Source organism: Pomacea canaliculata, linkage group LG10, assembly GCF_003073045.1.
Source record: "Pomacea canaliculata isolate SZHN2017 linkage group LG10, ASM307304v1, whole genome shotgun sequence".
In the NCBI taxonomy this organism is placed as follows: Eukaryota; Metazoa; Mollusca; class Gastropoda; order Architaenioglossa; family Ampullariidae; genus Pomacea; species Pomacea canaliculata.
The window spans coordinates 13,032,952-13,047,576 of NC_037599.1; the positions used below are offsets into that span (position 1 = coordinate 13,032,952).

General features: G+C 36.1%; 2 protein-coding genes across 5 annotated transcripts; both read left to right on the forward strand.

The window, feature by feature from the left end:
- Positions 1-35: 35 nt before the first annotated feature.
- Positions 36-13,590, forward strand: LOC112574256 (store-operated calcium entry-associated regulatory factor-like). Of its 3 annotated transcripts, none has more exons than XM_025255197.1 (8): positions 36-263; positions 9,795-9,889; positions 10,046-10,152; positions 10,388-10,477; positions 10,779-10,889; positions 11,166-11,266; positions 12,391-12,592; positions 12,768-13,590. In XM_025255197.1, the coding sequence occupies exons 2-8, from the start codon at positions 9,817-9,819 to the stop codon at positions 13,134-13,136; spliced, it is 1,053 nt and encodes a 350-aa protein (XP_025110982.1). In that variant the 5' UTR covers positions 36-263; positions 9,795-9,816; the 3' UTR covers positions 13,137-13,590. The 3 variants fall into 3 exon arrangements, with proteins under 3 accessions (XP_025110982.1, XP_025110983.1, XP_025110981.1); XM_025255198.1 differs by having other exon boundaries at positions 182-300; positions 9,832-9,889; XM_025255196.1 differs by lacking the exon at positions 36-263 and having other exon boundaries at positions 9,496-9,889.
- LOC112574257 (store-operated calcium entry-associated regulatory factor-like) lies at positions 223-3,763 on the forward strand. 2 transcript variants are annotated; one of them, XM_025255199.1, is made up of 7 exons: positions 223-358; positions 514-620; positions 858-947; positions 1,249-1,359; positions 1,632-1,741; positions 2,537-2,739; positions 2,914-3,763. In XM_025255199.1, exons 1-7 carry the CDS (start codon positions 286-288, stop codon positions 3,228-3,230), a joined length of 1,011 nt encoding a protein of 336 aa, XP_025110984.1. In that variant the 5' UTR covers positions 223-285; the 3' UTR covers positions 3,231-3,763. The 2 variants fall into 2 exon arrangements, with proteins under 2 accessions (XP_025110984.1, XP_025110985.1); XM_025255200.1 differs by having other exon boundaries at positions 2,896-3,037.
- Positions 13,591-14,625: the final 1,035 nt, after the last annotated feature.

A 14,625-nucleotide genomic window follows, 5' to 3' on the forward strand; every position in this document is an offset into this window, starting at 1 on the left:
GTTACCAATCAACCGGAAATAGAATCTATTTACGTCTTCCTCAACACAACATCGCGTCATCGGTACACTAGTCGCTATTTCATTGGACTGATTCACACGGGGACACATTTTGTAAAGCTGTGTAAGGTTGCATCAACCTATTAGACTTAAAGATTAACCTCAGTGTAAGTGCGTCTGTTGATATTAACGAACCCTGAGCTACAGTCTGGACATTTATACAGAGGTTCACAGACACCTGGATCGAGGATCGACACGCAGGACAGGTTAATTTTAGGAGTGACAAAAATGGCATCGTTGCAGATCACGAGAGTGTTAAACGTCGTTATTTTGATCCTGCCTTGGATATATGTTACCAATGGTAAGTACGTAAGGCTGATAATTAAGCTGAAATAGCAGTTACCAAGCCAGTTAATCACATTTGAGTTAAACAACGATCCAAGTATGATTTTACGCAGACACTATTTTTTTCTATTTGGCATTGATTAGATAGTGGAACATTTTTGTTGCTGGCAGGTGCATTTGGCAGTAATGGAGACAGAATTCTGCTAAAAGATGTCTCGGCACTCACACTGTACAGTAATAAAATGACAACAGGTCGACGATCCTCACCTGTTCCGCAGGTACTAATGAATGTGGTGATAATTACTTGTATACTTTTACATTGTATATACTTTTTATGTTTGAATTTTTTATTTCACAGTTAGTCTATTATTTATAATTTACAGTGCAGGTTCCACTGTTTCATTTTGTAAATTTTACAATCTACCATTGTAAAACCACACTGCTCAGCTGTGATTTTAGATTATTTATAGTATTCATTTTGTCTTATGGTTTGCTATCAACATCTTTTCTTTCAGCTTAAATGTGTTGGTGGTACTGCCTATGGATATTTCGCCCCAGATGTTGTCCAATGTTATAATCGTGGATCTGATGGCAATGACATTCAGGTATTTTTTTGTAGCACATATTGTTCACAAGCTGTGGTTATCACTGTTATGTAAGGAATTAAAAGCATTTATGGTAAATTATTGTCAACATCATCACCATCACATTATTTTTCAATATCTTTATTTGTTATTTGAGTAGAACATCTTAGCTACCTTGGGTAGCTTGCTTCTGTAAGTGATGCTAAAAATATGCTTGCGTTAATTGAAAGTATATTATTCAGTTCCGTGTCATGATATAGGTAAAGATTGTAAGTGCTAGATAGTGTGAAATATCTTGGTATAAATTGTTGATTTTATACAGTGGGAATGTCGTGCAACAATGGACGGTGACTACAAATTTGGCAAACTGGATGTTTTATGTGAGGGCTATGACTACCCTAATGATCCCTATGTGCTGAAAGGATCATGTGGTGTAAGCATGAACCTTTTTGCTATTTATCTGTTTATCTCTTTCCCTTATTCTTATACATATTTTTAGACCTCATTCATGTTGTCATTAATTTGGCCTGTCTTTTTCTATAATCACAAAAAAGAGAATTGTGCTTCAGGAATCTACTTAGTTAGATAAGTAGTAATGTATAATATATGATGTTATTTGCACCTGTCTAACTTTTTGTTTTGTGTTTAGTTTTTCAAGATAAAGATAGTATTATCATTTTTCTTAAATGTCTTCCTTTCTGAAAGCTTGAGTATGAACTTGACTTCACCAAGGAAGGGGAGATGCACCGCAAGCAGAGCCAGAGTTACAGTCATTCACACAGGGATGATGGTCATAGCAAGCACCACAATACTCAGTGAGCAACAGATTCTGGACTTATATTCATGAAGCATTTTTATACAACCTTTCACCCTACCCAAGCTCAGTAGATCAGTTAACTGGAGATGGGGGCTTGAACCTTGTGATCTTGGTAGACATACCCAAATTATTTTACCAGCTCATATTTTATAGGTGTACCCTTCTGATTTCTCCTACCTATAGCAAATATAAACACTGAATTTTTCTAGACCTAAGAAATCAACTAGAAAGTTATAATAGTACAGAACTGTTGGATAAATATCATTTTCATTAAATTTATTATCTGAGAGTAGCAGATGCCATCAAAAATGAAACTGCACTTTGAAAGGAAATTGCCCAAAGATGTCAGGACATGATTAGATGTTTTCATACCTTTCAGACTAGTAACTGCTTTATACAGTGCTAGTTTGTAATCACAAATTCAAAAATATATTTTGTCAGAAAAGCGTATTTTAGATTATGGCTGTTCAAACTTTTAATCTTTGTCAAAAAGGGGAGTTTTAACTCGGGGCTAAAGGGGTATAGTTGGTATTTGTTTTGAATGCTGATCATATTTTAAGGTTACATTAATTCGACTTCAAAACGAGAATAAACATTGATGAGTAGAAGTCTTTGTTTTTTACATGTTAAATCCATGGATCTGTAAAATTAAGGTTTATCCAGGCAAACTGTTTTATTTTATCAGTGTGTCTCATTTTATACCGTAATGGTTATTCAGAGAGCATCATCTTTAAGGTAAAGATATGACTGACAGACTTTTATTTTAAGAGATCTATATTTAATCTGTTTGAAGGTTTGGAACACAGTCTGGGTCAGTCTTTGGTCATTTGTTGTTCGTGGGAGGTGTAGCAGTAGTCATCTACATTGTTTACAAGACCTGTCTATCATCAAATACAGCAGAAACAAGCAGGGATGATTCTCACCGTTCAAGTGGTTTTAGGGGAAACCCTCAGCCACCACCATATGGCTTCAGGTCGGAATACATGCCTGGGCAAGGTAAATTTAAAAACATTTTTAGAATTGAGATAGGATAGCATTTAAAAGCATTCATCTAGTATATCTAACATGATGGCTTGGACAATTAACATTGTTTTTTATCAGATAACCTGTAACTGCCTTTTTTCTGTTTTATGGGATATTTCTTCCTCACAGCCTTTCTTTGATGTACAGAGTCCTGCTATTCCACCCGCTCAGACTCAAATGGGTTTACAAATGCAGGAGGTAATGCCTCCACTGGAGGCGGTTTCTGGACTGGTGCTGCAACTGGAGGATTGCTGGGATATCTTTTTGGTCGCAACAATGGCTACAACACCCACTATTACCAACAACCCTATGGTTATAGCTCTTCCTGGAATACTCCACGGCCTCGGTCCTTCTTTGGTGGTGGTAGTACATGGTCGAGTGGGTCATACGGTGGCAGTGGTTCCAGCAGTGGTAGCACGAGCACACATACAACATCAGGCTTTGGAGGCACAAAGAGACGTTGAACGTTTTTCGAGAGTGGGATACAAGAGTTATGCAATTTAAAGAGTGGGATGATGCCTTTAAAACACCTTGATAGCATTTTAGCATTTATTACAAAAATGTTAGAAGTGGGGTGACTGCAAAGTTTTTAGAGGTATTTGAATGTACATGCTGAATGTTTACTGTCACATATAACATGATTCACTTGAATCCTAAAATCAGTTATATCATGTTTGCTAATCTATAATAATAATAATTTATTTATTTCTATAGCCCTTTTCCTCACCATTAAAGGCAGGCTCAATGCGCTTTACTAAAGAGAAAAACACAAACATAATAAGCGGATGAGATTATCTGCTGAACTTGAGCTAACATAATTAAGCTAAGGAAATGAAACTCACCAGCTAACATTCATCATGCAGATTGTTTTATTATGGTTAGAGTCCGAGGAATAATCTAGAAAATTAAGAAATTGGTAAATATTTTTTGTGTAAATTATTTTGTAATATATGGTGTAATAAATTTGAATGAATAAAGTTAACCGGCACCGATTCAATGTGTGTGGGCGTCAAATGAATATGAGTGGCACCTCAAGCAGCATGCTGTCCTACAGATTTACTATATGGAGTTGTTGGACATTGATGTTTATCTCCTCTGTTACCTTTAGCTCTGCAGGGACTGATTTAATGAGCTGTATTCGTGTGTCTCCTAAGCTCATAAATATTATCCAGGGGTTGTATCAAGACTGATCCTGCCAACGGCAAACTCACTAAACCTTTCGTAATAAAGACTGGCGTAAGACAGGGTTGCATATTATTATTGACAATCTTCCTGATGGTCGTAAACTGAATTATGTGCAAGACATCATCAGCATATCCAGTGGACCTTCACCAAACAGCTTGAGGACCTGGACTTTGCATATGATATTAGTCTCCTATCTCATTGGCAGCAGCATGCACAAACCAAACTCAGCAAGTTAGCTGAGAAGACTGACTTAAAGGTCAACAGAAAGAAGACTGAAATGATAAGAATCAACCAGCAGTAACTCCCAATCCAACTTCAAGAAGAGAACATCCTGGAAACAGTCTGCTTCGTGTATCTGGAGAACATTATCAACAAGAACGGTGCATAGGGCAACATTCTTTCAACACACTGCAAGGTGTTGTTGCGGCACTATGTTCCTCGAAGAGTGACAAGGAATAAACTAAGCTAAAACTATTCATGTCTATTCAGAAATGGCATGTTTAACTTGATATTTCAAAGGGTTAATGGTTACTGGGGACTTCCTATTGCAATACGTTGTAACTGAAAAAAACTGATTCTAATAAGCAGTGCTGTTGCCCAATCACTAATACTCTAACTTTTCAATCACTGTAATGAACGCTTGGAGTGTCATTAAAAACCACCATATGTACAGTTATTAATGGGGTCGCCTTCATCATGTCACAGTTGGCTTCAACAACTATAAGCCATGAAATGTATGTGGTGTGTGCGCCTCAGTCAAGAGTAAATGTGATGATGGAAGGCTTGAGTCAGCCTTTGACATACATGACCGAGGAAGAGATTAAGCTTATGCGTGTATAAGACACAAGAAGCCGTTAAAAAGAATCTGTAGCAATATGTAATGTGTAAATGCACTGTGAGCAGTGGACAGGGAAGACTATCTTCACAGCGTGGAGTCGACCACTCCAATTCTTCGACATTCCGATGAAGGTCCACTGTGCCCCAAGGCAGCGATGATTTATCGCCACATCACCAACGGGGCTTTAATGGAAGAACTTTAATACGTCCGCGTTAAGACTTTAATTGGAAGAAGGGCGAATATAAGCAGAAAGAAAAAGAGACTAAATAGATTGCAAAAATGTCAAACTTAAATCGCGCCAAAGACTGTCAGTGGAAAAGGTTGCACTTAAACTTCACCAAGCAGAAAAGAGTGCATGTTTCCATAAACGTTTAAGACATCAAACCAAAGAAGATTCCTTTTTGATCAAACATTGTGAAATGACTGGACACCCCACGATATAAAATTAGCTTCTGTTGTCGGCTTTAATGAAGCTATGAAAAGATTAGAAACACGATTTGGTACCACGTACAGTCAGACATGAACAAGACAGTAATTTTTAAGTGCAAACTCCCCAGCCTGCAAGAACTCTTGGGTCCCTCATGGGACCTCTTCGGGAAGAAAGTTGGGTCCCTCTCGGGTTTTGGAGGCGGGACCCTAAGGGGACCTCTTAGGGAATTCCCACGGGTTCCCATGTTTTCCCACGAAAGACCCACCCACCTTCCCACCGATCACCCATGAGAAGTCGTGTTTTCCCATCAAACTCCCAACTCCCACTCCCCTCTTGCTGCATCCCTCACCCTTTCTCACTTTTACTTACACTGGTACACAGGCTTGCACACCATGAAGAAAACATTCAACAGCTTTTCAAAATCTCGTTTCCTCACAACCCATAAATAGTAGGCAAGAGATATCATTAAACAATTTTATTATTTACAACAAAAAACTATTTTAACAGTTTACATTATTTAAAGCATTAAAATTGTTTTTGAACATAAGCATTCATCCAATTATTTACATAAAAATTACAGTCAATAATTTTTTACCCCATGAAAGTTATTTTTGAAATAATTATTTATAACATAAAGTCAAACAATTTACATAAAAGATAGAAAAATATGACACCAAAAATCGATCCATGAGTGGTGGAATCCCTGTAGAAGAAAGAAAAAAAGTTACAATGTATTTACACATTTTGATTTTTGCTGTGTAAGTAGAACTAACCTCTCACATAGATGAAAGCTTAACTCTTTCTTTATGCACTCAACACAGGTGGCCGCTCACTTGTTATGCAGTATTCACATTGGGCTGATGCATTGTTGTAATTTTGTTTAGGCCTATACAGCTCGTGGTTTAAAAGAAAAACTTAATAAATAAGATAGTTTAGGCCTTTATGAATACAATTATCTCCCTTACATGATGAAGGACGTATGTTTGAACGAAAGTCTCGCCGATATTCTATACTGGTGTCCAGACACTTAATCCCCAGACACTTAATCCCCAACGCTTCAACCTTAAAATGAAATTTTAACTATAAAAATTATGAAGCCAGCGAAAAATTTAATTGCAATTCAAATAATTATTTTCATATAAACATCACAACAAGTTTTACAATTAAAATACTTTAACTAATGTTGTAGATGTTCAAATGACGTTGAAGTTAATAGCATGATTTAAATATTATTAATGTATTTCAATATTTATTTTTAATTGTAAAACTTATTGTGATGTTTATATGAGATAATTATTTGAATTTCAATTAAATTTTTTCGCCGGCTTCATAATTTTTATAGTTAAAATTTCATTTTAAGGATGAAGCGTTGGGGATGAAGTGTCTGGGGATTAAGTGACTGGGAACCTTCTACACTACCTGTCCTTTTCGATGGTACACATTGTGAACATCATGCATCTGAAACGTCGAATAACAAAAGAAAGAACATCCCAGAGGATATTCCTGCTTCAGATGAAGGAGAATTTGGCCACGAATGGTGCAAAAATGGTTTTCATCTGCTCCCGAATTTTTTGTTTGAAATGTGTAAAAAAAAACATTTTCCAAACTTCACATAATATACCTAATTTTGGTTGGATTATCATAAAAGTGAGTTCACAAGCAAGATTACGGTAAAATTGTTCCACTTCTACACATTTTGATCTGTCATAATCAATTTAAATTGCTGTTCTATCTTGTTTAGTTATTTTTAATAATTTTTTGAAAAAGGGTAAATTCATGCGTACAGGGGGGTTTGACCGCCTTTAGCCTTGTGTAAAGAAAGAGTTAAAAGCTTTCATAAATCTACTAATTACTAGTGAGATTACAAGAACTTGAACAAGAGTGGAATAAAAAGATTTTTAAACGGTAATGTCTTGATGGCCATTTGTGTGTATAAGAAGTTTTGGATAATATCTGAAAGTAACCAATTAATCTTTAGTACAAAAAGTAAAGTAAATAGGCCTACTGAATAAATCCACGAAGAATAAAACAATGCTCACATTAATAATTTTAACTTGACAAACTCATTTTGTAATTCCACTCACCATTAGATGGCATCACCCTTCGAATCATTCCTCAATCCATGTCTCTTGGACTGCAGCTGTGCACAAATAGAAATTGTAAGGTAGACTTAAATGCTATTGTACACAATAATAAATTTGTAAATGTAGAGAAAATAATACTTAGATTCACTATTTTTTAAAATTGTTCGGAAACTTTGTCCTTTTAAGTTCATATTGACGTACACCTCAAAGAAATCAAAACCAAACAAAAAACTACGCACCAATTAATATACTTCTCAGCTGAAATGACTGGAAACTTTTTCCCCTTTGGTTCCACTGAGCCAACTCTGAAGAAAGCAGCCGTTTTAAAATTCTCCGTGCACGAGAGGTGCTGAACCTGTTAAAAAAAATCTGTAGTTGTTTCCACCATGTAAAATACTACAATACAAATGCAAAATAAATTAATTCACTGGATTGGGTAAGTTTAAGATATAATGCTGAACCCTACTCCACTGATGAGGATCAATGGTTGCATGATGAATATAGCTACAAACCAGACCCAGTCTCTTAAATAAACCCTAGTGGACTTCAGAGAAAATAATGGCATTAAGTGACTCAATCACCAAGTTAATTAAGAGTTTAATCAAAGCTATTCTTTATGAAAGTAAAACAATTTTAGTGGTCATAGTTAATAGACACACAGACTGCTCATTTTGACACCATGAAAAGCAAGTGACAGAATTATTTTATAAATAAAATCTATGCATATAAATACTACATTATTTTGTACTTCATAAATGTGTATTATTTGTTAATACAAATATTACACTGACCACACATTCTTGTCAGGAGAGTTAACCTGTAAGCCGATGCTATGCCTGCTGTTTGTTAAATGGTTTATCAAGACTGTAAAGCATAACATACATATTAACTGATATATTAGCTAAAGTTAAAGGTAACATTTAAAAAAGGTGTCTAGTACTAACACATTATACTTAAATGACATACCACTTTTGTTCTAATTCCTTTCTTCATCAGCTCCTCTTTCCCATATTTTGAAGAAGCAGGGTGACCTGATTCAGTTTGTGAACTACATTCTGTAGTGTTTTGCTCTGCTCATCAACTTTGCTGAGAACTCTGTTCAAAAATGTATTTGAAATCAAAAATATTACTTTTAGTCTTAAAAGTAATGACAAAGCAAAACTATGGATGCAGGTCTATTGACAATTTTTTTAATTAACAGAAAATGTTTAGATGGATATAATAAGGATGTGCATGTACACCATTAAAAACACAAAAACCTGTGCTTGTATAGTGATCCTCATGAAATCATAGAGGAGACAAAATAAACTTACTGGTAAAATTCACTGAGCCAGACCTACAGTCAGTGTGATCTGCAATTAAAGATTGTTATAATTAGTTCTTTTTGTAAATCATGTAAAATAAAATGAAAAAATGGCATGCAGCATTTAAGAGAATAGAAAAATATATGTGATCAGATAAGTGATTGTTAGAAAAATGACAGACTTTGACAAAGTTCATTGCATAGCTTTGGATTTCATACATTTTGTTTTAATTTCAAAGTGTATAAGTACAAAAATAAAATTCTTTCTTTTTGCTTTGCAATAATTTTCCAAAATTTTAGTTGTTCAGAAAGCAATGTGATTGTCTTGTTGCTTTCCCCTAGAATGCACCAAGACGTTTGGTAATCGCAGCACCACTGTTATTGAGAAAGCAGACGACGAATTTCAAGCATGACTCAATGAGTTCATGTCATAGATTTCAACTTCGAAGTTAATCATCAATAATACGAGAGATTGTGTGTGTGTGTACTTTACCTCTTGACTAGTTGATTTGAACCCATCATGCACTGTCATCTTGCTTCCGCCAATCGTATTCGCGCTCAACATTTCATTTCTGTAATTAGTAAATACGTGCAATTAGTAGGCAAGAGATACGATTAAACAATTTGATTATTTACAACAAGAAGGATATGGTTAAACCATTTAAATTATTTACAGCACATATAGAAGACAGCGTCATGTAAAGCGAGTTGCCAGTGGATGTATGTGTGAGACCTGCCGGGTACAACACGTGAAACATTTCACAAAAAGCACTACAATACTTATATATGATCATAAATTATTCATGACTATCCACTGTTATAAAGTATATTTTGTTTTAATGGCATCTTTCACTTAACTTTATTAAGACTTACTTCAGAAATCGCGGTGTTTCACTTGAAGATGGACGTACAGTTCAAAATGTCCGCGTGCAGGTCAAAGTAAAACCGGACGATGTGACCTTCCTATGACCCGTACACGCGGCGAGGGGTTTGGAAAACAGCGGGTGGAAGGATGCGACACGATCACGTGGCTACCAAATCGAGAGCGGCTGAAGAAAAAAAGCGCGATGGACGCGTCCGTTTAGGATCGAATTACACGCTTCCCATCCCAAAGTCTCACTTCCCTATCGGGGCCGTTCAAATGCCCAAAGCCCTTGCACGCTGGGTCAGGATCGACACGCAGGACAGGTTAATTTTAGGAGTGACAAAAATGGCATCGTTGCAGATCACGAGAGTGTTAAACGTCGTTATTTTGATCCTGCCTTGGATATATGTTACCAATGGTAAGTACGTATAAGGCTGATAATTAAGCTGAAATAGCAGTTACCAAGCCAGTTAATCACATTTGAGTTAAACAACGATCCAAGTATGATTTTATGCAGACACTATTTTGTCGTTTTGGCATTGATTAGATAGTGGAACATTTTTGTTGCTGGCAGGTGCATTTGGCAGTAATGGAGACAGAATTCTGCTAAAGGATGTCTCGCTACTCAAATTGTACAGTAATAAAATGACAACAGGTCGACGATCCCCACCAGTTCCGCAGGTACTAATGAATGTGGTAATAACTTGTATACTTTTACATTGTATATACTTTTTATGTTTTGATTTTTTCATTTCACAGTTAGTCTATTATTTATCATTTACAATGCAGGTTCCACTGTTTCATTTTGTAAATTTTACAATCTACCATTGTAATACAACACTGCTCTGCTGTAATTTTAGATTATTTATAGTATTCATTTTGTCTTATGGTTTGCTATCAACATCTTTTCTTTCAGCTTAAATGTGTTGGTGGTACTGCCTATGGATATTTCGCCCCAGATGCTGTCCAATGTTATAATCGTGGATCTGATGGCAGTGACATTCAGGTATTTTTTTGTAGCACATATTGTTCACAAGCTGTGGTTATAACTGTTATGTAAGGAATTAAAAGCATTTATGGTAAATTATTGTCAACATCATCACCGTCACATTATTTTTCCGTATCTTTATTTGTTATTTGAGTAGAACATCTTAGCTACCTTGGGTAGCTTGCTTCTGTAAGTGATGCTAAAAATATGCTTGCGTTAATTGAAAGTATATCATTCAGTTCCATGTCATGATATAGGTAAAGATTGTAAGTGCTAGATATTGTGAAATATCTTGATATAAATTGTTGATTTTATGCAGTGGGAATGTCGTGCAACAATGGACGGTGACTACAAATTTGGCAAACTGGATGTTTTATGTGAGGGCTATGACTACCCTTTTGATCCCTATGTGCTGAAAGGATCATGTGGTGTAAGCATGAACCTTTTTGCTATTTATCTGTTTATCTCTTTCCCTTATTCTTATACATATTTTTAGATCTCATTCATGTTGTCATTAATTTGGCCTGTCTTTTTCTATAATCACAAAAAAGAGAATTGTGCTTCAGGAATCTACTTATTTAGATAGATAAGTAGTAATGTGTAATATATGATGTTATTTGCACCTGTCTAACTTTTTGTTTTGTGTTTAATTTTTCAAGATAAAGATAGTATTATCATTTTTCTTAAATGTTTTCCTTTCTGAAAGCTTGAGTATGAAATTGACTTCACCAAGGAAGGGGAGATGCACCGAAAGCAGAGCCAGAGTTCACACAGGGATGATGGTTATAGCAAGCAGCACAATACTCAGTGAGCAACAGATTCTGGACTTATATTCATGAAGCATTTTTATACAACCTTTCACCCTACCCAAGCTCAGTAGATCAGTTAACTGGAGATGGGGGCTTGAACCTTGTGATCTTGGTAGACATACCCAAATTATTTTACCAGCTCATATTTTATAGGTGTACCCTTCTGATTTCTCCTACCTATAGTAAAAATAAACACTGAATTTTTCTAGACCTAAGAAATCAAGCTGAAAGTTATAATAGTACAGAACTGTTTGATAAATATCATTTTCATTAAATTTATTATCTGAGAGTAGCAGATGCCATCAAAAATGAAACTGTACTTTGAAAGGAAATTATGATCTTTGGTTTTCTGTTCATTTGTTTTTAAATGAAAATAAATTGTCATCTAATATTTCCTCAATGGACATCACTTGGTCAGAAAAAATTGACTTTCATAGCTTCTTGTTTTAGCTGTACTTGTCTTACTTCACCTTTTGACCCCAAAACGCCTGCACAATTACACGATTCATGCTGCGAGTTGGTTCACATCCTCAGTGGTTCATGAATGGAGAGTTAGTTTACCTGTCAGGCCAGCAATGGATGCCCAAGTTAGATAATTTTAACCATGGGTAACTTACTAATATCCATGAATATGATGGGCTTTCCTCCCTCCACCCCTCAGGCTGCAGTGATTGGTATTGCCCAAAAATGTCAGGACATGATTAGATGTTTTCATACCTTTCAGACTAGTACCTGCTTTATACAGTGCTAGTTTGTAATCACAAATTCAAAAATATATTTTGTCAGAAAAGCGTAGATTATGGCTGTTCAAACGTTTAATCTTTGTCAAAAAGGGGAGTATTAACTCGGGGCTAAAGGGGTATAGTTGGTATTTGTTTTGAATGCTGATTATATTTTAAGGTTACATTAATTCGACTTCAAAACGAGAATAAACATTGATGAGTTTTTTACATGTTAAATCCAGGGATCTGTAAAAATTAAGGTTTATCCAGGCAAACTGTTTTATTTTACCAGTGTGTCTCATTTTATACCGTAATGGTTATTCAGAGAGTATCATCTTTAAGGTAAAGATATGACTGACAGACTTTTATTTTAAGAGATCTATATTTAATCTGTTTGAAGGTTTGGAGCACAGTCTGGGTCAGTCTTTGGTCATTTGTTGTTCGTGGGAGGTGTTGCAGTAGTCATCTACATTGTTTACAAAACCTGTCTATCATCAAATACAACAGAAACAAGGAGTGATGATTCTCACCGTTCAAGTGGTTTTAGGGAAGCCCTCAGCCACCACCATATGGCTTCAGGTCGGAATACATGCCTGGGCAAGGTAAATTTAAAAACATTTTTAGAATCGAGATCGGATAGCATTTAAAAGCATTCATCTAGTATATCTAACATGATGGCTTGGACAATTAAAATTGTTTTCTATCAGATAACTTGTAACTGCCTTTTTTCTGTTTTGTGGGATATTTCTTCCTCACAGCCTTTTCTTTGATGTACAGAGTCCCGCTCAGACTTCAAATGGGTTTACAAATGCAGGAGGCAATGCCTCCACTGGAGGCGGTTTCTGGACTGGTGCTGCAACCGGAGGATTGCTGGGATATCTTTTTGGTCGCAACAATGGCTACAACACCCACTATTACCAACAACCCTATGGTTTTCCTGGAATACTCCGCGGCCTCGGTCCTTCTTTGGTGGAGATAGTACATGCATGTCGAGTTGGTCTTACTATGGCAGGGGTTCCAGCAGTGGTAGCACGAGCACGCAAACAGGCTTTGAAGGCACAAAGAGACGTTGAACGTTTTACCAGAGAGTGGGATACAAGAGTTACGGGATTTAAAGAGTGGGATGATGCCTTTAAAACACTTTGATAGCATTTTAGCATTTATTACAAAAATGTTGGAAGTGGGGTGACTGCAAAGTTTTTAGTGGTATTTGAATGTACATGCTGAATGTTTACTGTCACATATAACATGATTGACTTGAATCCTAAAATCAGTTATATCATGTTTGGTAATCGGATAATAATAATAATAATTATTTATTTCTATAGCCATTAAAGGCAGGCTCAATGCGCTTTACTAAAGAGAAAAACACAAACATAATAAGCGGATGAGATTATCTGCTGAACTTGAGCTAACATAACTAAGCTAAGGAAATGAAACTGACCAGCTAACATTCATCATGCAGAGTTTTTTATTATGGTTAGAATCCGAGGAATAATCTGGGCAAATTAAGAAATTGGTAAATATTTTTTGTGTAAATTATTTTGTAATATATGGTGTAGTAAATTTGAATGAATAAAGTTAACCGGCAACGATTCAATGTGTGTGGGCGTCAAATGAATATGAGTGGCACCTCAAGCAGCATGCTGTCCTACAGATTTACTATCTGGAGTTGTTGGACATTGATGTTTATCTCCTCTGTTACCTTTAGCTCTGCAGGGACTGATTTAATGAGCTGTATTCATGTGTCTCCAAAGCTCATAAGTATTATCCAGGGGTTGTCTTAAGACTGATCCTGCCAACGGCAAACTCACTAAACCTTTCGTAATAAAGACTGGCGTAAGACAGGGTTGCATATTATTATTGACAATCTTCCTGATGGTCGTAGACTTAATTATGCGCAAGACATCATCACCAGTATCCAGTGGACCTTCACCAAACAGCTTGAGGACCTGGACTTTGCATATGATATTAGTCTCCTATCTCATCGGCAGCAGCATGCACAAACTAAACTGAGCAAGTTAGCTGAGAAGACTGACTTAAAGGTCAACAGAAAGAAGACTAAAATGATAAGAATCAACCAGCAGGAACTCCCAATCCAGCTTCAAGAAGAGAACATCCTGGAAACAGTCTGCTTCGTGTATCTGGAGAGCATTATCAACAAGAACGATGACATCAAAAGCTGAATCAACACTCCTTCAAGAGTGACAAGGAATAAACTAAACTAAAACTATTCATGTCTGTTCAGAAATGGCATGTTTAACTTGATATTTCAAAGGGTTAGTGGTTACTGGGGACTTCCTATTGCAACACATTGTAACTGAAAAAACCTATTCTAATAAGCGGTGCTATTGCCCAATCACTATTACTCTATCTTCTTAATCACTGTAATGAACGCTTGCAGTGTCATTAAAAACCACTTTATGTACAGTTATTAATGGGGTCGCCTTCATCATGTCACAGTTGGGTTCAACAACTATAAGCCATGAAGTGTATGTGATGTGTGCGCCTCAGTCAAAAGTAAGCGGAGTAAATGTGATGATAGAAGGCTTGAGTCAGCCTTTGACATACATGACCGATGGAGAGATTAAGCTTATGCGTGTATAAGACACAAGAAGCCGTTAAAAAGAATCTG

Bases quoted from the DNA above. Each gene is read 5' to 3' on its own strand.
- LOC112574256 (XM_025255196.1), top strand. From the start codon at position 9,619: ATGCGACACGATCACGTGGCTACCAAATCGAGAGCGGCTGAAGAAAAA. The intron at 9,890-10,045 runs GTAAGTACGTAT...TGTTGCTGGCAG, and splicing joins TTGGATATATGTTACCAATG to GTGCATTTGGCAGTAATGGA. The intron at 12,593-12,767 runs GTAAATTTAAAA...TTTGATGTACAG, and splicing joins GGAATACATGCCTGGGCAAG to AGTCCCGCTCAGACTTCAAA.
- LOC112574257 (XM_025255199.1), top strand. From the start codon at position 286: ATGGCATCGTTGCAGATCACGAGAGTGTTAAACGTCGTTATTTTGATC. The intron at 1,360-1,631 runs GTAAGCATGAAC...CCTTTCTGAAAG, and splicing joins TGCTGAAAGGATCATGTGGT to CTTGAGTATGAACTTGACTT. The intron at 1,742-2,536 runs GTGAGCAACAGA...ATCTGTTTGAAG, and splicing joins AGCAAGCACCACAATACTCA to GTTTGGAACACAGTCTGGGT.